The 27,597-nt window shown below is 40.8% G+C and overlaps 1 protein-coding gene across 11 annotated transcripts in view; it reads right to left on the bottom strand.

Moving 5' to 3' along the window:
* Positions 1 to 27,597, bottom strand: part of LOC108708403 (mitogen-activated protein kinase kinase kinase kinase 4) — a 100,039-nt gene that overhangs the window by 23,653 nt on the left and 48,789 nt on the right. For 8 of the 11 annotated variants that reach the window (XM_018247066.2, XM_018247068.2, XM_018247070.2 and 5 more), the window contains exons 4-15: positions 26,046 to 26,171; positions 23,944 to 24,054; positions 23,003 to 23,093; positions 20,632 to 20,762; positions 18,628 to 18,682; positions 17,773 to 17,851; positions 17,260 to 17,435; positions 16,089 to 16,161; positions 14,787 to 14,997; positions 3,927 to 4,088; positions 2,039 to 2,125; positions 177 to 416 (exon numbers count right to left, since the gene is read on the bottom strand). In XM_018247066.2, coding sequence (XP_018102555.1) covers positions 177 to 416; positions 2,039 to 2,125; positions 3,927 to 4,088; positions 14,787 to 14,997; positions 16,089 to 16,161; positions 17,260 to 17,435; positions 17,773 to 17,851; positions 18,628 to 18,682; positions 20,632 to 20,762; positions 23,003 to 23,093; positions 23,944 to 24,054; positions 26,046 to 26,171 — 1,542 coding nt within the window. The remainder of the gene's footprint in view (positions 1 to 176; positions 417 to 2,038; positions 2,126 to 3,926; positions 4,089 to 14,786; positions 14,998 to 16,088; positions 16,162 to 17,259; positions 17,436 to 17,772; positions 17,852 to 18,627; positions 18,683 to 20,631; positions 20,763 to 23,002; positions 23,094 to 23,943; positions 24,055 to 26,045; positions 26,172 to 27,597) is intronic. The other 3 variants (XM_018247069.2, XM_041582366.1, XM_041582367.1) reach the window with 1 other exon arrangement.

Here is a 27,597-nt window from a genome sequence, read left to right as displayed (position 1 = left end):
GTACGATGATTCGTACGATCGGATCTTTGCATCTATGGCCAGCTTTAGTAGAATTCTGCCAAGATCTATAATGTCATCCATTAACATACAATCTTAACATTAGAACATATAACAGAAACAGCAGCAGTGCAAGGCCTGAACGATAAGAAAGAATAAACACTGCAATAAACCTTTACCTCTCGTATTCGTTCTGCTTGCTCATGATGAGGCTTGGGTTCTTGGGTATGATAACTTTGCTTGCTTCTTTCTTGCTGGGGCAGTGGAGGCTGCTGGGGCTGAGGCTGCTGTTGCAGTGGTGGCTGCTGCTGCGGTCTATGATCATGCTGTAGTGACATAAGATAGGCCTGTTCTTGCTGCAGCTGACGCTGAAGTCTTTCTGCTTGGCGGTGTTCTTCCATCTCACGCCATCTATACTCCTAAGAATTACAGGAAAGTTCATAAAACGTTTTTAAAAGAATAAACCATATAGAAAGCAGTTTAAAAGCTAACCTGAGTACCCTCAGTATCATAATGTATAATCTCAAACCCACCCCACCTCCGTTGCCTTTCTTTGACATACTAAGAGGTTTAGCTCAGCAATAACTGGGGAGCCACTAGTTGAAGACCACTGTTGCAGAGGTTTTAATTGCTAAACTATTCTACGGGCAAGATAAACAGTGCATAACTTGTTTTTTTAGTGAAGCTTTAGTAGATTATGATTTGTAATGTCTGTTTAGAAATTCTGCACTCTACAGTTTTTTTTATACAGTAACAGGTTCTTCTCCTGCATGGGATCACATATACTTATTAAATGCCTCTATTCACACAGGGTTCTTCTTTCACATTTTATCAAGTCAGTACAACAGCTATTCACCAAAGCTGAAATCTTCCATCAATGAATAACACATTTATAATGTTCATAAAGTGCTGTGCAAGTTCCACTAGAGAGCATGCTAATCCCATGTTATAAAAGGGAGTACAAGATTATTAATTCTTAGCCAGAACATCTGGCCTCAGCATTCTAGTTGATGACAGCCAGAGTTTGTCAATGGATGTTGGAAGAGTTTTGATTCAACAACAGTTGGGGGCTTCAGGATAGACATCTTTGACTTGTACTAGATACCATGATACAAACTTATCAGTACGACAAATGGTTAGCAAACTGTTTTAAGGTCCCTTCTCAGCTAAATTGATAAATTTTGCAGTTTATTGCAGTTAGTACCCTTTTTTATATAATGTCATAAAAATATAGAGCACTAAATGCCTTGGTGAAGGGAATCAGCTTTACTTGGTCTGTTTTATTTAGTAACCAGCTAGTAAAAAAGATGACCACGTTTAAATGTACTTGAATGTGGTCTCAGACAGCCCAAAAAAACAGCTGGCCAATAATCATTCAGTGTAGAATGATCAAAATGTATTTTTTTGCTTTGCAACAGATGTCATCTGCCTATCCAGGCAACAACAGAGGGGGAGGCGAGTGTCTTTGTAACCTTAAACCTATGGGAATTACCGTAATGCAAAAAATACTTCACTTAGCATACCACACAAGGATAATCCATGTGCTGCATATGTTGCTTTTGAAGTAGGAAAAAACAGCTATACGGTTTGATTCCTAAAAGCTATGTATTAATCAGGTTGTGCATAATCCAATGATGCATATAAATATAACGTAATCACATTATACAATGTTGTAATGGGAACGGTGCTTAAATACAGTTTGGACCCGGTATTCGCAATAAAGCATGCATTGGTTATTGCATATCTCAATTCAAATGTCACTAATCCACTGAATGCTTATATTATAAATATACACACATACACACACATACACAATCTACAATTGGGTTAAAATTCAGATTAGACAACACAGGGAGAGTTCATGTTAAGCGAATGCACCCAGAAAATCTGAGTGTCTGTGCTTGTCAATCTACATTATGTGACAATGCACCTCATAAATGGTCTACCATTGTTTACACAGCTTGTGCAGCTGCACTGAACAAGGCTGGTTTTTCGTTTTGACTTGTTAGTTACAGCACCAATGACTGTCAAAGAGCTTTACCAGTAACATGGCCTGCTCCTGAAGCAGCTGCTGCTGAAGGATTTCTAAGTGCCGCTGCTCCTCCTCCAGCTGTCTTCGGATATACTCCTGTCACACAAAATTTCCTACAGTTATTTTTCTTCCTCCAAAACCTGTTGCCATTATATAATTTGAGCACAGCACACATTGCCTGTAAATGTGCTAAAGAAAGATCCTGCTGCAACAAATTTAATACTATTGGGTAACCACAGACCTTCAGTTCAGAAAATCCCCAAATCCCTATGTATGTATATTTTTTACAATGCTGCCTTTGAACTACACAGAAACAGGTTTAGATTTAAGTTTTTAATTTAAGGAAAATCTTCATCTAAAGAATAACCACTGTTTTGAAGGCATTTACATAAGAAAACATGAGCAAGTGTAGTGAAGTTGCTTATGAATTTTTACATGAATTATTAAATATTTGGTCATTTTAAATTGTATATTAAGGTTATAATTTTTCTCAGATCTTGAATTAGGGGGGTGTCTGGCATGTGATGCGCTGCTTATGTTTTGAGCATGTTTTCAAAACTCTGTTCATGCCTAAACTGCATTTTTACTTTCTATTTATGTTTGTAAAATGTTCCCCAACTGTTCTATTTTCAGGACATATACGATTCATCTACTGTTTTCCAGACATAATGACAGCAGTACCATTTAAGCTAGGAAGATTCCCACTTTAATGCTGAAAACTAGTTAATACTTTGGCTCCTTGTTCTGTTTCCAACTGACTCAGTAAGAGAGCAAACAGCTGACACTTCGGGTGTTTATCCATGGGCATTTTTGGACCCATTTGAGTTTTACAGCATTTACAGTGTACTGAATCCACATAAGGAACAGCGTAGGCCAATAAAAGGGCGGGATAATAATACTCGTGACAAACAAAGAACAATGGTATAAGCAGCATTTGTTTGAGGATGATACAGTAAAATGATCTTGCCATCAGAACGCCAAAGCATTGAAATATCTGCTCATTTGTCAAGGTCACCAAATGAGTGGATCTTTTCCTTATATGCCCACCTTGAGGTGGCCAATATCGGGCTGATCTGATTCTTTTGCCCTTGGCCCAAACAATAGAACGCAATGGGGATACAGGTTGTCCATTTGCCCCGACAGGATTTTTATACCTGCCTTATCAGGGCTGAATTTACATACCGGGCACCACTAGGCCCACTGCCATTCCTCACCCCTTCATTTGTGCACATGCACAAATTTCATCATCAGGTCGGGAGCACTGGGGATTGGCACATGGGAAATGTAAAAAACTATTGTATCTTATGATCAGCCCCAGAGCTTCCAAACCAATGTGGGTGTGGTTGGGCTTCATGCCGCCCCCTTAAATCCTGCCACCCTAGGCCCGGGCCTTGGTGGCATTTCCACAAATCCGGGCCTGTGCCTGATTGACATCTGCTGGATTTTCAGCCAGATATGGGTCGTTTGGCCCCATACACAGACAGATAAGCTGTGGACTGAGGGGCTGAAACAGCAATTTAAATCTGCCTGTGTATGGCTACCTAAGCTCATCACTAATTGCTATTATAAAGATACCTATAATGTCTTTATATTGCGCTACATTGTAGGGTGACCCTAAAGCACAAAGTAACAAAACTACAGCAGATTTAACTGAATGCAACTGGCAGAATCCTAACACCAGTTCAACTATAACAAGATACACACAGTAATATCTTGCTAATAAAGAATGATCCATTGCCGATTTTCTAAGTAGAAAGCCAAGAAGCACCAGATTATCTCTATAAGGCCTGGGTGTAGGGTATATTACAGAGTTTTTATAGCAGATAGGTTACTAAGTTACATTTTTGGATGAAGCCATTTGCAAATGAATCACACACTTTAAAAGTGCATTACAAACCTGCTCTCTTTCGACTCTTCTTTTCTCTTCCTCTGCTCTTCTCCTTTCTTCTTCTTCCTTACGTCTTCTTTCCATCTCCTCCATTCTCTTCTTTTCCTCTTGCTCTCGTCTTCTTTGTTCTCGTTCCTGCTGCCGACGGGCCTCACGTTCCCTTCTTTGTTGCTTTCAAGGAAAAAAGGCCTTGTCACTTATTTAGGAATTTGAATGATAGATTATGATGGAAGAATTACTTTATATACAGTATTAGAAAATTGTTAAGTGCAAAGTTTTGCTAATTTAAACTATTTTAAAAACTATTTTTGCATGCCTAGTTTCCAATATATTTACATTAACATTTAGATTTGATGCAGTGTCTATCTTTGTCTCTCTGCTTGCAATTTTCTACAGCAAATAAAAAGTACAATATACTTTTGGCTGATATATTTTTTATTAATTCAAAGCACTCAAAAACTCAATTTAAAAAATGAAATATGGTGGATACTAAAGTAATGTGCAGGCTTTGAGTGAAAATGAGACCAGAGGGCTTATTTAAAATGGTTAGCACAACTGCAAAGCACTACTGTGGATGCAGAATTGAGATTACAGCATACCTTTCATACCTGCCACATGTATATATGGCCAAACTTCAGACAGGTAATGAGAATTTAAAGGGAATCATCTGTGCTTTTTATGGTGTCGTTATTGTTCCTAAATTACACTGCAAATAATTCACTCTACCATATAAAATTTCATTCCTGAACCAATAAGTATATATTTTTTTGTTGTAATATTGGTGTGTAGGCAGCCATCTCAGATCATTTTACCTGGTCATGTGCTTTCAGAAAGAGCCAATGCTACACTATGGAACTGAGTGCTGTTATATCTATCAGGGAGTGCTTATCTGGTTACCTTCCCATTGTCCTGCTGATGGGATGCTGGGTGGGGGGCAGGGAGGGGTGATATCACTCCAACTTGCAGTGCAGCAGTAAAGAGTGACTGAAGTTTATCAGAGCACAAGTCACATAACTGGGGGCACCTGTGAAACAGACAATATGTCTATCCCCATGTCAGATTTCAAAATGAAATATAAAAAAATCTGTTCACTCTTTTGAAAAAAAAACGGATTTCAGTGCATAAGTCTGATGGTCTGTGTGCTGCCTCAGAGATCACCTGACCAGAAATACTACAACTCTAACTGTAACAGGAAGAAGTGTTGAAGCAAAAGACAGAACTCTGTCTGTTAATTGGCTCATGTGACCTAAGAAGTATAGTCTGTTTGTGTGCACAGTGAATCGTACGATCCCTGGTTGTGGTCCTTATTTTAAAAAATGGCAATTTTCTATTTAGGATTACCCAATGGCACATACTACTAGAAAAGTATATTATTTTGAAAATGGTTTATTTACATGAAGCAGGGTTTTACATATGAGCTGTTTTATGCAATATTCATTTTGAAAGTTTTCCTTTAACTGAGGCATTTTGAAGAAAAAAAAACAGTTTTCCCATGACATTATCCCTTTAATTGTTCTGCAAAGAGCATAACAGGTTTCTTTATTTTGTTTATTTACTATTTTTTTAAGAATCTGCTTCAATAATAATTCCGAGCATATGACTTGATGCTCTGAGGTCTGATTAACCCTTTTTCTTCCTCTTTGATGCCAATATGCAATACACTCACTTAAGTATGATTCAAGCAAGAAAGCTTATATTATTTGAATAGTTTTAATTATTGTTATGACAACGGCGAATGGTAAACTTTCAGAAACGATTATACAACATGGCATCCACAACGTATCCTGACTCATCACATAAGTAGGGTCAGTCACCAACTAATTGCTATCGACTGATGTTGAAATAACACTAAAGTACTGCACACAGCGTCAGTGTTCTAAGGTTAAGTCTAGAAGGTGAAACATGTGAGGCTAGCAATAAAACTTCAAATTTGAAGGGTTCCTAAAGAAACCATAAAATAGTGAAAAAAACAAGGAACAGTAATGTGTGCTGGATATTTGCTGAAGAAAGGAAGCAAAAGAAAACAGAGTCCAAATAAATATAAAACATTTACAACATAAGAAACCTGGAGGAAAATAAACTTTTAAAAAGGAAGTTATTTTGTGAGAGAACATTTTTTCAAAAAAAAAAACAAAAATGTATAGTTCCACTGCATAATAAACACAGCTGTCAATCTGCTCTTTCAGCTCAGGTTTAAAACGTGCCATTGTCTGTGTGCCAAATAAAACCAATAAGAAGCAGTACTTAGTGTTCTCTATTTCTGCTGCTTTCCATTGCTTTACTGTACCTCAATTTCTCTGGGACCTGTATATCTGAATGGTATGCCCACATTTGCAAATGGAATTTAAGGAAAAACAGGATTTTTGATACTCACCGTTAAATCTGTTTCTCTGTGGTCGATAGGGGGACACAGGGACTATGGGGTTAAGCTCCACCCTCCAGGAGGCAGGACACTTATTCAAATGAAAAAAGGGGCGTGCCAGCACTGTGGCTTAACCCCAGGCTAGAGCCAATGTATTCAGTTGGTACCAAAGACCTGCTAACCAAAGAACATAAGTAATGCTCATAAAAATATATTAACGGCAGAACAGATAACTCAGGAAGAAATTCCACACAGACCAACATGGTCAAACTCGCATAGGGCGGGAAGCCCTGTGTCCCCCTATCGACCACAGAGAAACAGATTTAACGGTGAGTATCAAAAATCCTGTTTTCTCTGTTGTCTCAAGGGGGACACAGGGACTATGGGGACATAACAAAGCAGTCCCAGAACAGCAGGGTGGGAGCGAGAGAAAAGACACATTATTGCACCACAGAGTGCAACACCTTGCGGCCAAAAGCGGCTTCCGCAGAGGAAAACGTGTCAATTTTGTAAAATTTTGTGAAGGTGTGAACGGAGGACCAGGTAGCCGCTCTGCAGATCTGGTCCAAAGAAGCCGAGTTGCGCCAAGCCCAGGAGGCTCCCACCGACCTCGTGGAATGGGCTCGGACGCCCTCCGGCGGAGATTTACCTTTGGCTAGGTAAGCCTGACGAATGGTCTCCCGTAACCATCGAGCAATGGAGGTCTTGGATGCTGCCAGACCGCGGCGGGCCCCAGAGGGCAGTACGAAAAGATTCTGAGACAGTCGAAAATCCTTGGATCTCCGAATATACCAGCGAAGAGCCCGGACAACGTCCAGACCATGAAGTCTGCGTTCCTTGTCGTTCTTGGGATCCGGGCAGAGTGAGGGTAGAACGATCTCCTGATTTATGTGGAAGGATGAAACCACCTTAGGCAGAAAGGACGGTAAGGTGCGGAGCACCGCTTTGTCTTTGTGGAAGAGGAAGGCAGGATCGCAGGATAAGGCACCGAGTTCAGACACTCTCCGAGTTGATGATATTGCCACGAGGAAGACAACTTTCCAGGTAAGCCATTGTTCAGAGACAGTCCCGAGAGGTTCGAAGGGGGGATCCAAGAGAGCATCCAAAACAGTATTCAGGTCCCAGCCGGGGACTGGTGGACGGAATGGAGGACTGATGTGTGCTACACCCTGCAGAAAAGTGCGGACGGAATCATCCAGAGCCAAACGGTGTTGGAACAAGACAGATAGAGCAGAAACTTGAACTTTCAAGGAACTGAGCTTCAGGCCCAACTGCAGACCCCGTTGGAGAAAAGACAGCACGCTAGGGATGTTACAGGCCGTGAAGGAAAAGGGGCTGGAGATGGGAATGGCGGTGTCGTTGCACCAATTCCAATAGTTGCGCCAAACTCTGTGATAAGCTTTAGACGAAGTGGGCTTGCGTGATTGCAGCATAGTAGCAATGACATCCTCCGCTATTCCCTGTCGTTGCCAGATGGCCGCCTCAATAGCCAACCCGTCAAAACGAAGAGGCCCGGGTTGTGGTGGGAGATGGGACCCTGGCGGAGCAGATCGTGCCTGAGGGCTAAGCGAACGGGCGGTGCTATGGACATGTCCCGGAGATCCGAGAACCACGTTCTTCTGGGCCAGAATGGAGCTATGACAATGACTGTGACAGGGGACCGCTTGATCTTCTTTAGCACCCGCGGTAACATGGGAAGAGGCGGGAAGATGTAGGCCAGGTCGAACAGCCAACGTTGTGTCATGGCGTCGACTCCTGCAGCGAGAGGATCCCGGGAGCGGGCGAAGAAAGTGTTGACTTTGCGGTTGTTCCTGGAGGCCATCAGGTCGATTTGCGGATGCCCCCAACGACGAACGAGATCCGCAAAGGTTTCCGGGTGAAGCTCCCATTCCCCTGGGTCCAGGAGATTGCGGCTGAGGAAGTCTGCCCTGGTGTTGTCGACTCCCGGGATGTGAATGGCGGACAGCCTTGCCGCATTGGATTCTGCCCAACTTAGAATTTGCTGAACTTCCGCTAGCGCTGCTCTGCTGCGGGTTCCTCCCTGACGGTTTATGTATGCGACTGTGGTGGAGTTGTCGCTTTGGACTCTTATCGCTTTGGCCTGGAGAAGAGAGGACCAGTGAAGGAGCGCCAACTTTACGGCGCGGAGTTCTAGGATGTTGATAGAGAGTTTGGACTCCGCGGGAGACCACAGGCCTTGTGCGGACAGGGAGTTGAATGTTGCTCCCCACCCCAGGAGACTGGCGTCGGTCGTGAGAACCGTCCAATCCGGTGTGGCCCAGGATTGACCCCTGGAAAGATTGCTCGGCTTGAGCCACCACTGAAGAGACAGCTTGGTGGAGGGTAGGAGAGTCATCTGCTGAAGGAGAGATCCGCCCTTCCAGGCAGCTAGAATGTTGGCTTGAAGGGGGCGTAGGTGAAGTTGAGCAAAGGGTACCGCCTCTATGGTGGACACCATGGATCCCAGGACTTTCATGGCCAGATGAACAGTAGGAGACAGAGTGCAGAAGAAGTTTGGAAAGAAAACGTATCTTCTCCTGTTTGTCGAGTGGGAGAAAGACCCGTTGTGTCAGAGTATTGAACTCGAGACCCAGGAAGGTCATCTGATGACTGGGAACAAGGTTGGATTTCTTCCAGTTGATCGTCCAACCGAATTTTTGTAGAAGGACAATCGCTCGACGGAGATCCTCTTCGCTCCTCTCTGCTGTGCTGGCCTTGAGGAGCAGATCGTCCAGATAAGGGGTCACCGAAATCCCCTGAAGCCGCAATGCCGCAGCCGTCACCGCCATGAGTTTGGTGAACACCCTGGGGGCTGATGTGAGACCGAAGGGGAGAGCCACAAACTGGAAGTGACGATTCTTGAAGGCGAATCTCAGGAACCGATGATGAGGAGGCCAAATGGGGACGTGAAGGTAAGCATCCTTGATGTCTAGAGACATCAGAAATTCCCTCGACTCCATGCCCCGAATGACTGATCGCAGGGTTTCCATTTTGAAGCGAACTGAGCGGATGTACTTGTTGAGGAATTTCAGGTCCAGAACTGGCCTGAATGATCCGTCCTTCTTGGGAACAAGGAAGAGGTTGGAGTAGAAACCGGAGAAGGTCTCTGATGGGGGTACCGGGACGATCACCCCACTTTGCTCCATCTTGTTGATGCAATCCAGAAAGGCCTGGGCCTTGGTGGGACTGGTTGGAATTCTGGACATGAGGAATTTTCTTGGGGGAAGGGACGAAAAATCGAGATGATAACCCTCTGTGATGATCTCGTTGACCCAGGCGTCTGAGGAGTGTCGACTCCACACCTCCCGGAATTGCAGAAGTCTTCCCCCTATGGATTGCTGCGATTCCGGAGGGGTGGCCCGTCAGCCTGATACGGGCTTGTCGGAGGAAGATTTGTTCTGGAATTTTGAATTCTTCCAATTTGGGCGTCCCTTGTCAGAAGGTTTGGCTCGAAAATTGGAGCGTCGAGGCGGACTGTATCTTCGTGAAGATCGAGCAGATTGGCCTCGAAAAAATTTTCTTTGACGAAAGGACTGAGTAGATCTAGCTTTAGCTTGTGGGAGGAATGTGCTCTTTCCCCCAGTGGCTTGGGAAATAATTTTCTCGAGTTCCTCACCGAATAGTCTCTGTCCCTTAAAGGGTATAGAAGTTAGGGACTTCTTAGAACTGAGGTCAGCAGACCAATTCTTCAGCCAGAGGGTTCGCCTAGCGGCTACTGATAGAGCTGAAGTCCGTGCTGTGATCTGCGCGGTGTCCAGTGTGGTTTCGGACAGATAGGCCGATGCCTCAGCTATGGATTGAACAGATGAGACGAGGTCTACTCTAGGAACACCCTCCTGAATATCCGTAAGGAGGGAGTCAGTCCATGCTTGAATCGCCCTGGCTACCCAGGCCGACGCTAGAACTGGACGCAGGGTAGAACCTGCTGACGAGTAAACGGCTTTGAGAAAACCTTCGAGACGTCTGTCGGATGAGTCTTTGAATGCAGCCGCGTCTGTCACTGGAAGTGTAGTTGATTTTGACAAACGAGAGACAGGAGCATCGACTGTAGGGGGCATAGACCATTTGTCCACCAATTCCTTGGAGAAGGGATAGGATTTGGAGAATTTACGAGTGGCTTGAAATTTTCGTTCCGGAAAATTCCACTCTTCTTGTATGATAGCTAAGAGCTGATCGTGAGATGGGAAACAAACCGAGGATTTGTGTTGTCTTTTGAACAAGCTGGAAGTTTGTGCCTGTTCCTTTGACTGAGAAACTTTTAACACCTCAGTAACACCTTTGATGATATGTTCGATATCGTGTTGAACATCGTGGCCTTTAGCCTCATCCTCAAGTTCCTCTTCATCCTCCGACGACACCTCTGAGGGGAGAAATTCGCCCTCTGAATGGGAGGAATCCCCTCCCACAGTTGAACCATCAGAGGGAGTGTGGGTCCCTGTGCGTGGTCTGGAAGGCTCTGGTCTCTTGCGTTTTCCGCTGGACTTATGCCCCAGTCTGGTCAAGGCTTTACCCAAATTATCTGCGAGGGCAGGTAGATTTTGCAGGGAGGCCAGAGACTGTGAGAGTTGCAGAGCCCACAGAGGAGCAGGGGGTTCTGAAGATGGCCCGGCTGCGTTGTCTTGAGGAGTGTCGTCTCCTGATGGGGGGCCCGATAGTTCTGTGTGAGGGAGGTGAGAGCCCCCTGAACCAGGTACAACAGAAGCTCCCTTGGAGCAAGATCTGCAAAGGGGTTCCCCCTGTCCCCCTGGGATTTTGGATTGGCAATTCTTGCAGGCAAAATAGGTGATTTGTCCTGCTGTTGCTGGTGCTCTGCCCCCCCCCGCCCTGGGGAATAGTCCCCCAGACTTACCTTCTGCCATAAGCAGTGTCTGTGGTACCTGCTGAATAACTGGCTGTGTGCACTGGAGTAAAGTAGCTTTGTCCCCAAAAGTATAGGCTGCTGCAAGGGCAATGCGCTGCAAAAACGGACTCTGTAGAGGCACTACACTAGAGAGAAGGATGCGCTCAATAGTTACTAAAGGGAAGGAGAGAAGCGTGTTGAGGAGCGCAAAATGGCCGCCGCAATGGAAAGGGCGCGAGATGCGGCATGAGAGAGAGGCTTGGAACGCGGTTCCGCCCCCTCCTCACCCATGCGTTCCAGGGGAAGCGCGCTGAAGCGCTAATGGCGCCAACAGTAAGGAGACGCCTAAACAGTACCCCTGGAGCAGCGTGTTCCTAGAAGATAAACCTTCCCCACATGCAGCACAACAGCCAGAGCAGAAATAGATTGGGTAGGGGGGAGAGCAACCACAGCGTGAGGTAAAAGTAGCCTTTATACTCACATGCAGCCACACTGTAAGGCCCTCTGCTCCCCCTCAAGGAGTGCAGGCATGCCTAACCGAGTCTGTTATAGCCTATGGGCCAGGGAATGACTCCAGTGGGCCTCCCACGGAGGGGGTGTACACAACAGATACAGGTAACCCTGATTGTGGTAGCACCCCTGTCTACTTGAAGCTTGAAAACTTGGAGCTTGCAGGTTGTCCATCCTCCTAGTAAGCAGGACACTTAAAAACTGAATACATTGGCTCTAGCCTGGGGTTAAGCCACAGTGCTGGCACGCCCCTTTTTTCATTTGAATAAGTGTCCTGCCTCCTGGAGGGTGGAGCTTAACCCCATAGTCCCTGTGTCCCCCTTGAGACAACAGAGAAATGTGAATTATTACATTAAAGTGTTTATCTTCCTTGCGGTTTACAGCACACAGTGAAGTATGAAAAGTTACTTTGTTTCAGATCCTTCCTCTACTGCACTAAACTATTATCGATGAAATATGCTTATTTGTGGGAATTGATTGAGGTACCATTTCCTATTTTATCAGTATTTACAAAGATGGTGGTGATGTAAGCAAATAAGCAATAGCTAAACCCATTTTCAAGAGTGTTAACCATGCATTCATTGAAGGTGATAGTAGAAAAGGGATGGCATATCATGTCAGCAGTGTATTTAAGGTACATCCCTACCCACATATATTAATGTGAAATATTTTTTTAGCTTTATATTATAACATTGCTAACACCATGAACATGTAGTTGGAGCAGTCTCTGTTGTTCTGTTTGTCAGGGGCTAGGCAGAAGTCCAGATGTTAAAGGATCAATAACAAAGTCAAAATATATTTTTTAGTGTTTGTATCTTAACTTAAGAATAGGGATGCAACGAATCCACTATTTTGGATTCGTCTGAACCCCCGAATCCTTCGCAAAAGATTCGGCCAAATACCGAACCAAAGAAAAAATTTTACTTCCTTGTTTTGTGATTTCCCGTCCCTAATTTGCATATACAGATTAGAATTCGAATCCTGCTGAAAAAGGCAGAATCCTGGATTCAGTGCATCCCTACTTAAGAATAAACCAATTCTCGGAAATAAATGTCCAAATTTATATGAGAATGGTTCCTGGTCTGTAAAAAGCCATGAATGCCGTAGGAAACCTGTCTATCAGCCTGTGTATGGATTACAACTGTATTGTATTCTACACGTTATCTGTTATATGCTGTATAAACCTCTGCTTGAATGGTTAGCCACATGGCTACACAGTAGCTTTTTCATTTTAACTATAGTAGTTTTTCTGAAGCAAACCATTTTTACAAGTGTAGTGTAACAGTACAGTATATATTAATTACTTCAAAACAGTAACATGAAAAAATGTGTTTTAAAGTTGCTGCTGCAGGAACTTTTCGGGGGGAATGGGACACTTCCTATCTAGCAGAATGTAAAACATGCTGCATATGATACATATTGGCACTGCTGATCAAGTATAACTTAATAGGGCAACAGTCAATTCTCTCCCAGAACAACTGCCTTAGCAGAATTGCGATGTTGTGGTTATGCTTTAAAAATATACAATTCTCTGCTGTACTACATTGCCATTATGTGACATGACAGCATCTTACTGTATTCACTACTCCTCTGTATTATACTCATCAACTATATAAAGGCAATTTTTAAAAATAAATGTTTATCTCTGAGCTACGGAGACATTCCCATTTCTGCTGCTTTCATTCAGGGCTGGGACACACTGGGCGATTTGGGGAGATTTAGTCGCCTGGCGACTAATCGCCGCGACTTTTCTCCCCGAATGCCTCCCCTCGCTCTGCGCCTGGCTAAAATGAAAAATCGCCTGCGCTAATCACACGCGGCGATTCGTTTTCCGAAATCGCCCAAAGTTGCCTCACGAGGAAACTTCGGGCGACTTCGGAAAACGAATCGCCGCGTGTGATTAGCGCAGGCGATTTTTCATTTTAGCCAGGCGCAGAGCGAGGGGAGGCATTCGGGGAAGATTGGTCGTGGAAAGTCGCAGCGATTAGTCGCCAGGCGACTAAATCTCCCCAAATCGCCCAGTGTGTCCCTACCCTCAAGGTACTATTGTAGTTAAGAATGAATTGGAAAATGTAACAGGTTGAATGAAGATAACAGGACCAAATACAAAAAAATTCAAAGCAAGAATATCTTGTCCAAATCAAGCTATGCATCAGCTACCAGGGGGCTTTTTGGTAATGCTATTTCAGCATTTGTTCTTACATTAAATTTACAGCAGGTAAGGGACACGTTAAAAAGATTGTTTCTGGTTTGCCCCAATTGTACTAAGGGGACATAGAAAAACATGGGCTCAGTACAGTCAATATAGCGCAGGAAGTGGCAAGATGCCACGAAACGCGTCAAGCGTAGGGGAACATGTCATTGTAATTCATGTTTTTAACGTTTTCCAATAAATGAAGATTTTAAAGATTCAGTGACCGACATGCTCCGCAATCTTTTGGTTTGTTTCTACATGATATTGGCCTGGACCGGGGGCCCTTTGCGTGTAAGCACACAGGCTTGCTGAATCTTCACGTGCAGGTGAGAGAAGGGGGAGTGCTCCCATTTATTCGTTTACTACAATATAGCGCAGTAAATAACCTATATTCTGACCCTGAGTAAAAGATGTTTTTTCATAACGTATTAGTAACCTAAGTTAAGGTTAACTGGTTCAATTATTTTTTGTACCGGGAAATGCATTCTCACAGCAAATTCCTCTATACAGTTGCAGTAGATGTAACTTATTATGCAATATGTGCTACAAAATATATGAAGGAATTTATTGTGAATCATTTCAAGCTTCTTATAGGGTAGTGGCTATTGAGCAATCACACATTGTTTGGCCAAAATACATTTTAGTGATTTGTTCTGGCATCTTCCTTAACATTTTTTTTTTATTTCACAGTAAAAATAAAAAATATGATGCACCTACTGTATAGAGCAGTGTATGTTTGTAGTTGCACTGCTTATTCTACCTCTACAGTGCTTACACAGATTTCACTCAGAAGCAGAGGACAGAGCAGGGGTATCAAATCCACTTTACTCTGGCATCAACAAAACAAGCTGGTAAAGTGCTCTACAAACCATATATTATAAGTGGTTCAGAAAGTGCACTGTTAAAATGTTGTGTGTACAGGACTGTGGATGAGTGTGGCAAGGAAGTCGACTAAAAGTATACCTCTTCAAGTCTCCTCCTTTGCTCTTTCTGCTGTTCTATGCGCTTCTGTCTCTCTGCCAGGAGCTGTCGTTTATATTCCTCCTGCTCTCTGAGCTGTTGCTCCTGCAGCAGCTGTTGCCTTCGCAAGGCCTCAGAGCGCTCCTTGTTCTCCTGCTGCAGTCTCAGGAAATCACGTCGGAGTGTTGATTCCCCAGGCACATTAACAATAGAACTGAAAGAGTAATATTTGTAACATTTAGCCAGGATACAGAAACTGGTATTGGCATTACCCAGGGAAAGTAGTGCAAAAAAATTGCATTGGAGCTTTGGTAACAAAATAGCACAAGATAAGTATGTACTTTTTTTTGTTCAAGGAATAAAAAGCATAGTATCTTACAGCTTGAGCTGCCACATAGTGTGTAGAAACATATAACTTTATAGAACAGAAGTATAGCAGCCCACACACTAAGGCCCAAAATCCTGTTTCCCATACGATATAAATTTGACAATAACAGCACTACTGCTTGCCAGGTAAGTTTCACATTAAAACATATTTTTTATATTGTGAGAAATGTCTAAAAATTCAGGGAGCCTTGTGGCTCTGCATTTCGGTTACCAAAAAATACAAGCAAACACCTTAAATCTAAAGTGTGCCACCTGCCCTTGAACTGTCCTTGTGCTTATTCACAGAATTTGAAGTAGTAGTAAAAGTTTACCTTAAAGTTAACTTTTACTATGCTTTACTTTGTTCTATTATCTGCAAATTTTTTAATGGTGTTAAATTTTTTTTTATAGTTTAGAAATGATTTGCTTATCACAATTCTTTCTACAATGCAATTTAAAACATAACCAATATTATATTATTGATATTGGCAGCCAAAAAACTGTTCCTCAACAAGATATGATATCAATTTGTTATTATCAATTTTTATGGATTATATTTCTATTCATGCCTTCTTTCATTTTTCTTCCAGAATGTCATACAAACCAATGCCTGGTTGAAATGTAAAAGAGCCTAGCAACCAGGTACTTAGGTTCCAAGAAGAGTTGAAAGACAAAACAGTTCACACAAAAAATTAAGACATACAACGGTCTACAAAAAGATAATTTTATGGTGAACTGTCCCTTTAAACAGAAGGTCCCGACAGTTAATATAATGCTTTAGTATGGTTTACCCCATAACATGCAGTGAATACTTGGAGCCGCAATAGCAAATGTAGAGTCATGTTTAGATAGCTGCAGTGAAGGTAAACTACTAAATATAAAGGAAACAAGACAGATAAGCATATTATGTCACTGTATTTAGCAACATGCATTTAATACCTTGGTTCTCCTTCCTGTTCAGGTACTTCCTCTTCCTCCTCTTCACTTCCACTGTATTCATACTCTGTTTCATCTAAATACAAATAGGTGGGAGAATGCATACACAGGGTTTTTTTAGTCATCTCAAAAAAACAGAAATACTCTAATTAGCAAAAGTTTTAAAAACAGAATGTGAATAAGAGTTAAATACTGAGAGGAGAGTTTTGGTCAGTAACATGTTATTTTAGGAAGCCTTCAATTCCGTGGGATTCTGAGAGATAGCATGTGTAGCAAGTTAAAACATGGTGATCACGTGTGTATTGTTGCACTTTGGAAAGTAAGCAAGCCTTTATGCATGAGACTTCTCCAATCAGGAGCCTCTCTGCATTGTGTACACTCCATCACCAACTATTTTCCCCAAAATTCTGAACTGCTGGCAAAAACGTATAAATATTGTCTAGGGGGCTTGCGAAGGTATACAGGAGCTGTGCTAAGCAGGAAGGAAGCTGCACTGTCAAGCCCTCAGCTCCATATGACAACAAAGGAAGCAATAAGCACATAGTAGACAGATGCTTTTGACTGAACAATCAAATGCCTTGTAAATAATACTCTACAGGCATGAGGAGCAGTGTACAAAAAACACTTTATATCCAAAAACATTTTAGTACATATAGGGATTGTGCTGCACATATCTTTTGCCTATTGTTTTAATCACAACAAATCTATGCTGCCTTGATAATTGTAATACTACCACACCAGGTGTATAAATGCAAATGGAAAAATAGCCAATCCTCTCCAGTTCTCTTCTCTTCTTCTCACAGGAAAACATATATTACTTGCACAGGAATAATGAACCCCTAACAAACATCACAACAAAGAAGGAACGGAGGGGATTGTTATACAAGCCATGAATGATGTGTCTGGCTGAAGATTTATCTTGGGCAAGATAGGCACCTGTCTATGGCATATTGCTCAGAGGACACAGTTCAGAGTTCCGAAGTGAGCACATTGCATGGAGGGAGCAAGTGTCAGCTGGGAGGGTGGGTGGTGTGAAATGGTGTGCAGCTGTGGTGGAGGGAAGGGCCAAGCTGTATTGCTTTATGCAACCAATATTACTCGGCTTAGCCCTGATCTTGGCAATAATGATTCAATGAAAAGTGATAAAAATCTATAATAGAGCAGGGTCACAAACCTTTCTCTCCTCTCTTCTTCCTTGTCCTGTCTATGTGGTCCTTCAGCTGGATCCTGACTTGCCTTTCATTTGGTTGATCTCGTATAAATGGATGCTTTAAAAGTTGTTCTGTTGGGGGACGTTGCATGTAATTTTTCACAAGGCAGCCTTCTATAAAACTGAAGAACTTCTTTGACCTAGATTTGTAAACAACACAGTGGACAAATGTTATTAGTAGAAGAACATAAAAGTTAAGAAAGTCGTACATGAATTAAATAATTAGTACTGAAATGGATTAGAAACAAAGATATATACAAAGATATATACAAGAGATATATATATATATATATATATATATACATATATACATATATACACACACACACACACACACATGTATATACGTGTTTGTGTGTGTGTGTCTATAGAGAGAAGAAATCAAAAGGAAATCAGATGGCAAACCTTGATCCCAGTAAATGAACCTAATCTAATATACCTTAAATGCCAATGTCTTCTTAAAACAGTTTAGCTTACCATTTCTTGGATTTTAGCCGAGGTGGAGGATTTCTTGGAATAAGGAATAGGGCTCGCATTGGATGCATATCGCACAGAGCTAAGAGAAGCAAAAACCATAGTTTAATGCAATACTTAATAGAATGATGTAACCAGACAGACATTTGCAAGAAGGACAAATGCAAGAAATCAGCTCTGATCTCTCTAACTTGCTGTGCAGTTTGAAGGCAATAGATATTTCTTTAATGATAAGAACGCCTATTCTAGTCTTATAAATAAGCCTATGTGAATATTAATATTTATCCAATGATATTTCATAAATGATTTTTTTCATACATTGCTGAACATGTACATATATATTTTTAGAAATGTTTGTGTTAAAAGTCTATTGTATAGGCGATACACATACCAAAAACATCATCATGTGATTATGGGTATATGTATGGGGACCCACCAACCCAGATTGATATCCATGTAGTTTGTGCATAAGGCAAGTGCCAATGCACCATGTCTAGTGCATCTGCAGATGTGCAGAAGAGCCCAGACATGCCATGTTGTTAGATGCTGCCTTCTCTATTTTTGTCCATCTAGCTTGCACTGTGATTTATGAAGTCACAAGCTGAACTCTAAATTGCATTTGCCATGCACTTGACTGCAAATATACCCACCAAACGCACTTCTAAATATTTACAGTCATCTCGAAAACCAGATAACTTGGGGTCATCACAGTTTGTTCAAAAAGAACTACAGCTGCATCAAATTACAGGGCCAGATGCCTAAAGGAACACAAGTTGCTTAGGTTTCCAAAGTGTAGGAAACTGAATCAGAGATGTGGCTGCGAGTACAGCAGAAGGAAGAAAATACAAAAGAACTTACGAGGAGCACCTTCTGCCATCTCAATTGCTGTTATACCACATGACCAAAGGTCACTCTGAAAAACAAAAGGTATACAAAAACAAAACATCATAAGCTGTAAAAACTAAATAACAGGACCTGCAGTATAAATTTAGAACACATTTTACCAATGAGGGAAGGGGAAAAAATTGCTTCCTATAAGACAAAAACTGTGGTACTGTGTTAGTAGTAGCAAAAATAACACATAAAAAAACAAACAAATACAAAAAGTATTGTAGAAGTGATACCTATATTGGCTAACAATAAAAAAAAATACATTGCAAGCTTTCGGAGCACCAAGGCCCGTTCGTCAGGCAAAATACAAATTAAAGCTAGAAAGGCACAACATATATTCTGTTAGATTTCCTTCCTATAAGAAAAACAAAACCATGTACTGGCACATGTGTTTTAGCTGTAAAAGAATGAAACATCCACTACCAACTGCCTTTTTCCTAGTGAAGACTTAAAGTCCTGGAAAGATACTCTATGATGATGCAGCCAAAAGCGCTTCCAGGTGGGAGTTTTTATTTTCAGCACTGTTATCAATGGGACCATAGCATTGTTAAGTTCAAATGGACATCAGAGACTAAAGCTGGCCATAGATTTTTAAAAGATCAGATCCTGATCGTGAGACCACGATCTTCTCGGAACGATCGTACGATCGTACGAATTTACCATCAACTAATAAGACCAATTTGCCAGGAAAACAAAGGGGAGCTGCCTGCTTGGCCCTGCAAACATAGATAGATTGCACTGGGACCGACAAAGATTTTTTTGACCTGGCCAATCCATTTCCTGACAGATGTCGGCAGAAAAATCGTAAGATGTACGATCGTTCGAATCCCACTAACCGCACGATAATTTTCGAAGGATTGGTCGGACTTCCCTAAAATCGGTCGTTCGGCAAGAAGAATCGTCACGTGTATGGGGAGCTTAAGGCTACTTGGTATTCTACCAAATCTGTAGAGGATTCCATATTTATTCTAACCTTAGAATCACTGACTTGGCAATCCTTTGGCACATCCATCTGGCAGACAATCAGACTGTGCTTGTGGCACTTAGCCAGAGATATACATATTGTAGAGACTATGGAGTAGTTAATGATTGGCTGTGGAGTGGTAAATAGGATCTCCTCTGTTCACTCCAATGACATCTCTGAAAACTAGGAAAGTTTTTGTTTCCCCCAGAAGTGTGGTTTTCGAAACCAGTGTGTGAATATAATAATGTAGTTTTGGGGACTTTGTTGCGACCATAATACTGAAAAGAAAAAAGGTCATTGGTATCAACAAATGCGCTGGGGCCTATTTATTATGCTGTGTAATTTTATGCCACACATCACCATTTGATCCATGGGCACTACCAGCATATTGATCATGTTTTGTATTTATTTTTAGTGTAAACATTTTCCACATAAACGTCTAGCTGCTTGAAAATACTGTGCAAAAAAATAAATAAACACAAATGAAACCACTTTTTGTTTTGTAAATGTACATACCTGTTATAAACACATTTAAAAATCTCAGCTGTCAATTATATAGTCGTTTTCTGTTGAAAATCATTTTGCACAGCTTGATAAATAGGCCCCTCACTGTACTACATATTTGTGTTGTCGGATTCTAAATGCAATTATATCTATACATTTAATCTTTATAAGCTACATTTTTGGTTGTATCTGTAACAAGAATCTTTGGCCTCTGGGCATCAAACAGCTTACTAACTTTAAAGTCTAGTCCGTGATTTGAAGGCAGAATGTAGTGTAATATATTGAGCACATGAAAGAGTTGTTGGTTTTTGTCAAAGCTGCCCATGCTCAGTGTACTCAGCTGTATGTCTTACAGTTTAGAGCTGATGCATTAACATATAATAATGTTGAATATGTTGTTTAAAGCCCCTTTATTTTCAAATGTCATTATATTTTTATACTGGAGTCCCTCCTACTCATTGCCTTCAGATGTTTCGGCTTTGAATTCTTCCCTTCTCACTCACTCTGTAGTCATAGGTAGCATCTGGGTTCTCATCACAGGCGATAACCTCCGGAGCCATCCAGTATGGCGTACCAATAAATGTGTTCCTTCTGCCCACTGTCCTGTCCAGCTGTGCGCTAACACCAAAATCAACTGCAGAAAGAATATGATAAAAGTGGGTTGATAAGCAAATTTTAAAGAAAACACACACATAAACCTAGTTAAAGAGAGCACAGTAAGAACAGGGGATATATTAGCTATTAATGCTTCAAAACACCCTAAAAACTGATTTTTATAAGCGGACATTAAATCAATATGGTTGTGCAGCTGCAAATACTGGCAAGACAAATGGAAACACCTTCTCAGACAGCTAAAACAGTGTAAAATGACACCACTGGTTTTGGTACCTTCTTCCCATTTCTTGTCTTTTACTTTAGTGCTTCCCATTAGAAACTAATTTTAGCAAATTACTGCCACAAAACCACATTTTCACATCAGGTTTATTAAAGCAGAAGTAGACAGATGCTTCCAGTTTTTTAAATAATAACCATACATTTGTATCTACTTTCATATTTACAGTGTACTCTTTTTAGCTTACAAGCATATTTAGTTTATTTGATTTATATACATACAGCTTGATTGTGTGTCTGTCATATGAAAATACATACAGTTATATGAAAAAGTTTGGGAACCCCTCTTAATTCTTTGGAGTTTTTTCATTGGCTGAGCTTTCAAAGTAGCAACTTCCCTTTTAATATATAACATGCCTTATGGAAAAATTTGTATTTCAGCAGTGACATAAAATTTGTTGGATAAACAGAAAATATGCAATATGCATCAATTTGGGCACCCCAACAGAGTTACATCAATACTTTGTTGAGTCTCCTTTTGCAAATGTAACAGCCACTAGACGCCTCCTATAGCCTTTGATGAGATGGATTCTGGATGGCGGTATTTTTGACCATTAGTCCATACAAAATCTCTCCAGTTCAGTTAAATTTGATGGCTGCCGAGCATGGACAGCCTGCTTCAAATCAACCCATAGATTATCTATGATATTCAAGTCTGGGGACTGTGACGGCCATTCCAGAATATTGTACATCTCCCTGTGCATAAATGCCTTTGTAGATTTCGAAGTGTGTTTAGGGTCATTGTCTTGTTGGAATATTCATCCCCTGCATAACTTTGAGACTGATGCTTGAACATTATCCTGAAGAATTTGATGATATTGGGTTGAATTCATCCGAACCTCGACTTTAACAAAAGCCCCAATCCCTGAACTAGACACACAGCATAATGGAACCTCCACCAAATTTGACAGTAGGTAGCAGGTGTTTTTCTTAGGCTGTGGTGTTCTTCTTCTACCATGCAAAGTGCTTTTTGTTATGACCAAATAACTAAATTTTTGTCTCATCAGTCCAAAGCACTTTGTTCCAAAATGACCGTAGCTTGTCTAAATGAGCTTTTGCATGCAACAAGAGTTTGTGGCGTGAGTGCAGAAAGGGCTTCTTTCTCATCACCCTGCTATACCGATGTTCTTAGTGCAAACTGCACTGAATTGTAGTACGATGTACAGATACACCATCTGCAACAAGATGGATTGCAGGTTGCAGGCCTTTGGAGGTGATCTTTGGGCTGTCTGTAACCATTCTCACAATCTTCCGCATAGGCCACTCCTGTATTTTTCTTGGCCTGACAGACCTGGGCTTTACAGCAACTGTGCCTGTGGCCTTCCATTTCCTGAACACATTACTTACAGTTAAAACGGACAGTTTAAACCTCTGAGATAGCTTGTATCCTTACCCTAAACCATGATGCTGAACAATCTTTGTGTTCAGATCTTTTGAGAATTGCTTTGAGGATCCCATGCTGTCGCTCTTCAGAGGAGAGTCAAACAGAAGCGCAACTTGTAATTGGTCACCTTAAATACCTTTTCTCATGACTGGACATACCTACCTATGAAGTTCAAGACTTAACGAGCTAATCCAACCAATTTGGTGTTGCCAGTAATCAGCATTGAACAGTTACATGCATTCAAATTAGCATAATTACAAGGTACCCAAATTTTTGCACAGACAGTTTTTCACATTTGATTTAATTTCATACAACTGAATACTGCTTCACTAAAAATCTTTGTTCAGAAAACACCCCAGTACTTTCCATGGGAAATGAAAAACATACCACTGTTATAATATTTGTTGAAAGTGGAGAATTATTATGCAGGCTGAGAGGAGTTCTCAAACTATTTCATATGACTGTATTTATACATATGCAATCTTCTACTGGACTTGCAGAAAGCTGCATTTGACTGAATCCTACAGATATAGCTTCCATTGTTTGAAGTTCAGCAACACTTGAATGTGTAAAGGACCTGGTGTACCACTGGGGCCTACCTAATTTCACTTCAGCATTCTCAGTTAGCAGCACATTTTGTCCTTTTATATCCCGATGAATCACATGATGAGCATGGAGGTGGGCCAATCCCTAGAACAAGCAAGGTACAAAATTGTGAGTTAACAGCATTTTGACACAGCTGATAATGTGGTGCTACTAAAATTTTATAATTACATATCCATCCTTGTGTCACATCATAGAAAAGTATTTTTATTAACTTTATTCATATGTATATAGCAGTAGCTGCCAGATAAGACAAGACATCTATTATTGCTGCTGCAACCCCATCTGTCAAACCCATAACACACATTCAGAGCTTCAGAAGCAGCCAATAATAAGGTTATGAATTACTGTCTTCCTCCTTTGTAGCTCTTTAACCTGTTACCAGTAAGGAACCAATCAGTGGCTTGAAGGGGGGGGCATAAGGGAGATAAACGGTTCACTCTTGAATCTTACCTGTGTGCTAAGGATCAAAAGAAAACCAACTATACAGTTCTGTCCCATGTAGCTTCCCTTCAAGTAGCTGACTAAGAGGTTAGACAGCTGCAAAGGAGGAAGTTGGGTTCTGGCTATTATGTTATATATCCAGTCACTCCAGCCTTTATAAATTACATTTTTGCCTAACTATTTTGCATGGCCTATCTATATACCCAGTTTAATTTTTACACTGAACTGTCCCTTTAAGATTACAGAAACGGCTCATTTTAGCCTATACTGCTACATAAGGGCATTGTACAGCTAATGGTGTCTTGTCCTTCCCATTACAAGATTCATTTTTCTTTAACACAATTAGCACCAGTTTGTGTACTGGAAACCTTGTGACGCCAAAGCACTGAACATTCTCTCTGTAGTAAAAGGATTTCCTCATAGGTCTATAACAGCCGATAAATTTTTAATGGCAACTGTATTTCACACAGTGCAAAGCGCATTTGGCTCTCACCCTAAGTATCTCACGAGAGATATAGGCAATCCAGTCTTCTTTCAAAGTATTCCCCTTTGTATTCTTCACCAGGTCAGTGATTGAGCCAGCACCACAGAATTCCATCACCAACTATAAAACAAGCAAATAACATCTTTGTTCCGAACCAATACTGCAGAAACTCTCTACTGGCAAAAATTTCGAATTTTGATATAATTATCAATATTATATACAATATATAAACCTATTCCATATTTGGTGTCCTATCTGTAATGGCTGCCTGTCCAAACACAAAACACAAATACTTTACATGATCAGCAAAAACAGATGTGCAGTTGCTTCTTTGCATATTTTGCATTTAAACAGAGCTGACAAAAGATTAAGGTTAATGTCACATGCATGGATTTCTCAGCGCAACCACTAATGTGCCCCTACTGTTCTTGGTTAGTGCTGGAATTTTGAGAAAATTTTATTTTTTACCCCTACTGGAGCACGAGTTGTATTAGCTTGTGTCTCTGGTTTTAACTACATTATTACTTTATGCAGCAAATCATTTCAAAGACATATAAAAAGCAGATTTCAGTAATGAGTTCCAAACATGAATTTTCATTGATGGAGAAATATACCCCCATTATGACATGAGCTTATTCAGTTGGGCTCAGACTGAAAGAAAACCAGGATAGTCTATATTTGTTTGCAGGGACCAGTTCACCACCTCCTTAGGCTGACAGTGTAATGCAACCCCTCCTTCACCTTTTCCATTGTGAAGTGATGGATCCTGGGACTTTAAGTACCTCTGCTTTGCATATAATCTGTGCACCAACCAATGGGACTTCAAGTCCCAGAATCCATCACTTCACAATGGAACAAGGTAAAGGGGGGGGGTGAATTACACTGCTGAATTACTCTGGGAAAAAGTTTGTCAAGAGTATTATGGTTTCCTTTCAATCTGTGGAAAGAGATATGTCTGAGTCAAAAAACATGAAAGAGCAACTGATTGAGCTCATTCTCTACCCAGTGTGACCATCTCAGGTCATTTTTCCTGGTCATGTGCTTTCAGAAAGAGCCAGTACTTTCAGAAAGAGCCAGTACTTTAGGATGGAACTGCTTTCTGACAAGCTATTGTTTCTTTTGCTTAATTTAACTAAAAGCGCCTCAGTGGGACATGGAGTTTTTACTGTTTTCAGCCTATGTAATTGGGCTGAACTCAGCCTGTGTGTGACCAAACTCAGGCTGATCAGATTTAAATCAATGGAGTGGGGGCACTGAGCAGATCTGCTCGTCTCAGCCTGCAAAATTACTCAGGCTGACAACAGCCTGTGTGTCCATAGCCTTAGATCTACCAGTGAGCTGTTATCTAGTTACCTTCCCATTGTTCTGCTGATGGGCTGCTGGGAAAGAGGTGATATCCCTCCAACTTGCAGTACAGCAGTAAAGAGTGACTGAAGTTTATAAGAACACAAGTGACATGACTGGAGGCACCTGGGAAACTGACTAAATGTAAAAAAAATCAGTTTGCTTTTTTGAAAAACGGATTTCATAGCATAAGTCTGTTGGAGCAGCACTATTAACTGATAATTTTTGAAAAAAACAGAGTATCCCTTTAAAACAAACAGTGTTTAACCCTAATCTCTAGTTATAGGAAAGTAACTGCCATCTGTAATTAAGTGTCATCAGTAAGCAGTGACTATCATTTGGAATATGGGTCTACAGAGATCTCCATGAAATGTCTCACAGACACCTGCTCATTGGCTGCTGCTGCTGCCACAGTGTGGACTGACTTTTAAAGTATTCCAACTGGGCCTGGTTTAAAAAAAATTCAAACAGGAAGTTAGAAGCAATTTTTGTGTTGAATGGCAAAGAATCTTTAAAAAAATTTGGTTTCTGTTGGCAATGTTCTATAGCTTTACTTTAACAAGGCAGAAAACTGGTTTTGCACACTTATGAAGACGTTACATTAGCAGACTAAAAAAGGCAACCAAAACGACAAGAACGTTGATGCTTATGTCAACAAAGTGATTATAACAAAAAAAATATCCTTCACCCCATCAACCCAATCCATGACTAACCAGCAATTATCTGAAGGCACTGAGTGTTTTGCATGCTGTATAAAACAAACTTACCCAAAGCTGGTCATCATGTCCAGGAGGACTTTTTTTAATGAAAGCACCATAATAAGTAGCTATATTTCTGTGGTGGGAATATTTTTTCAGCATATTGATTTCCAGTTTGATTTCTTCCTCTTCATCCTTTACAAAACAAAAAAGGCAAAATTGAGATCATCATGACTGAATTCAAGATTTCTCGTCTGATTCTGAAACCTTATTATCACCATACAAATCTGATATAAGCTTGTATTAGTAAGACTGTTAAACCCAAGATGATTTTATAAACACAAATGCATTAAGTTCCAGTATATTTTTGGTGTTGTGCCTGCAGACGTACAGTCCAGCAATGTTTTATGCTGTGGACCCATCACCCAGTACAACACAGTCTATCTATAGGTTAAAATATAATAAAATGATAATGTTATACAGAAAGGGCCTACAGAGCTCTTGGCAAGATAAGGTGCCATAAGCCCCAAATTAGAAAATCTAGCTAATTTGTACAGATATATGGGCACTGCTGTGAAATAATTTACAGCATCCAAAATAACACCTTAATTATGTTTTATTTGTCATCAGGCTCTATGGTATGGTATTAGTAGATGCAAGGGTTCATTAATTTTTTCTGAAGTAGTAATAATACAGGATCACAGCAGAGCTTTGACAACCATAGGGTAATCCGTGTTCACAAGGCCAGATACATTGCTTACATTTGTTGGCTTTGTTGTATTATACAATTTTACAATCAAAATATGTTAAACATTTAAAACTCATTGGCTTTTGTATTTGAGTAATCAAGATATATACATGACAATAACTCCTCTTGTTACAGAGTTCCCTATCTTCCATAAAGCTGACACTAAAAGTGGAGGTGTCCACAGAATCCGTCTATGTAGTCCAGTCTGGTTAGTCATAAAATTGCTTTCCTTACAGTCTACACGTGGCTACAGATGTGGCACTCCAAAGGTATTTTATGGCCCCCAGTCTACTCAAAGGCTCCAAGGACTACACTGTATTATTTTAATTTAATCTGACCCTTAACGTCCAGCATGAGAAATAATTGTCCCACTACATAAGTTGGACATCCATGGTCTAAAATGGAAGTGCAGGTAACTTGAACGGGTTCTGCACCCCTTAAATGACATTTAAGTTACGGTAAGAAAATACATTTTTTAACCACTTCATATTTATAGAATTTTTACAAATGAGATGGGTGTTTGCGACTATGTGAGGTCAATGTGTGCAAAAATAGTGTTGACAGTAATTTAAATTCACAATTTAGTGAAAACAGTTTTCTGAATATTTTCTGCACCACCAACGTTCTGGCATAACGCAAACGCAGAGAGTTTGCATAAATATTCGCATTTTGCAATTATACCATATTTAAAAAGCTCTTAGGGACATTCACAGTGTGAATAAAAATGAACAATTTTGTTTGTGCATTAAATACACCACTCTTATCCAGATTTATAAATATAACCATGAGCAGGGCAAATATTTTCACTGTGTGAATAGTTTTGCTCTGTGCAAAGTTTATAAACGAGCCCCAGTATGTCTGTTTACATTCATT

Source organism: Xenopus laevis, chromosome 2L, assembly GCF_017654675.1.
Source record: "Xenopus laevis strain J_2021 chromosome 2L, Xenopus_laevis_v10.1, whole genome shotgun sequence".
NCBI lineage: Eukaryota > Metazoa > Chordata > Amphibia > Anura > Pipidae > Xenopus > Xenopus laevis.
The sequence above is the reverse complement of the archived record's forward strand: the minus strand, read 5'-3'. Positions and strand labels throughout refer to the sequence as shown.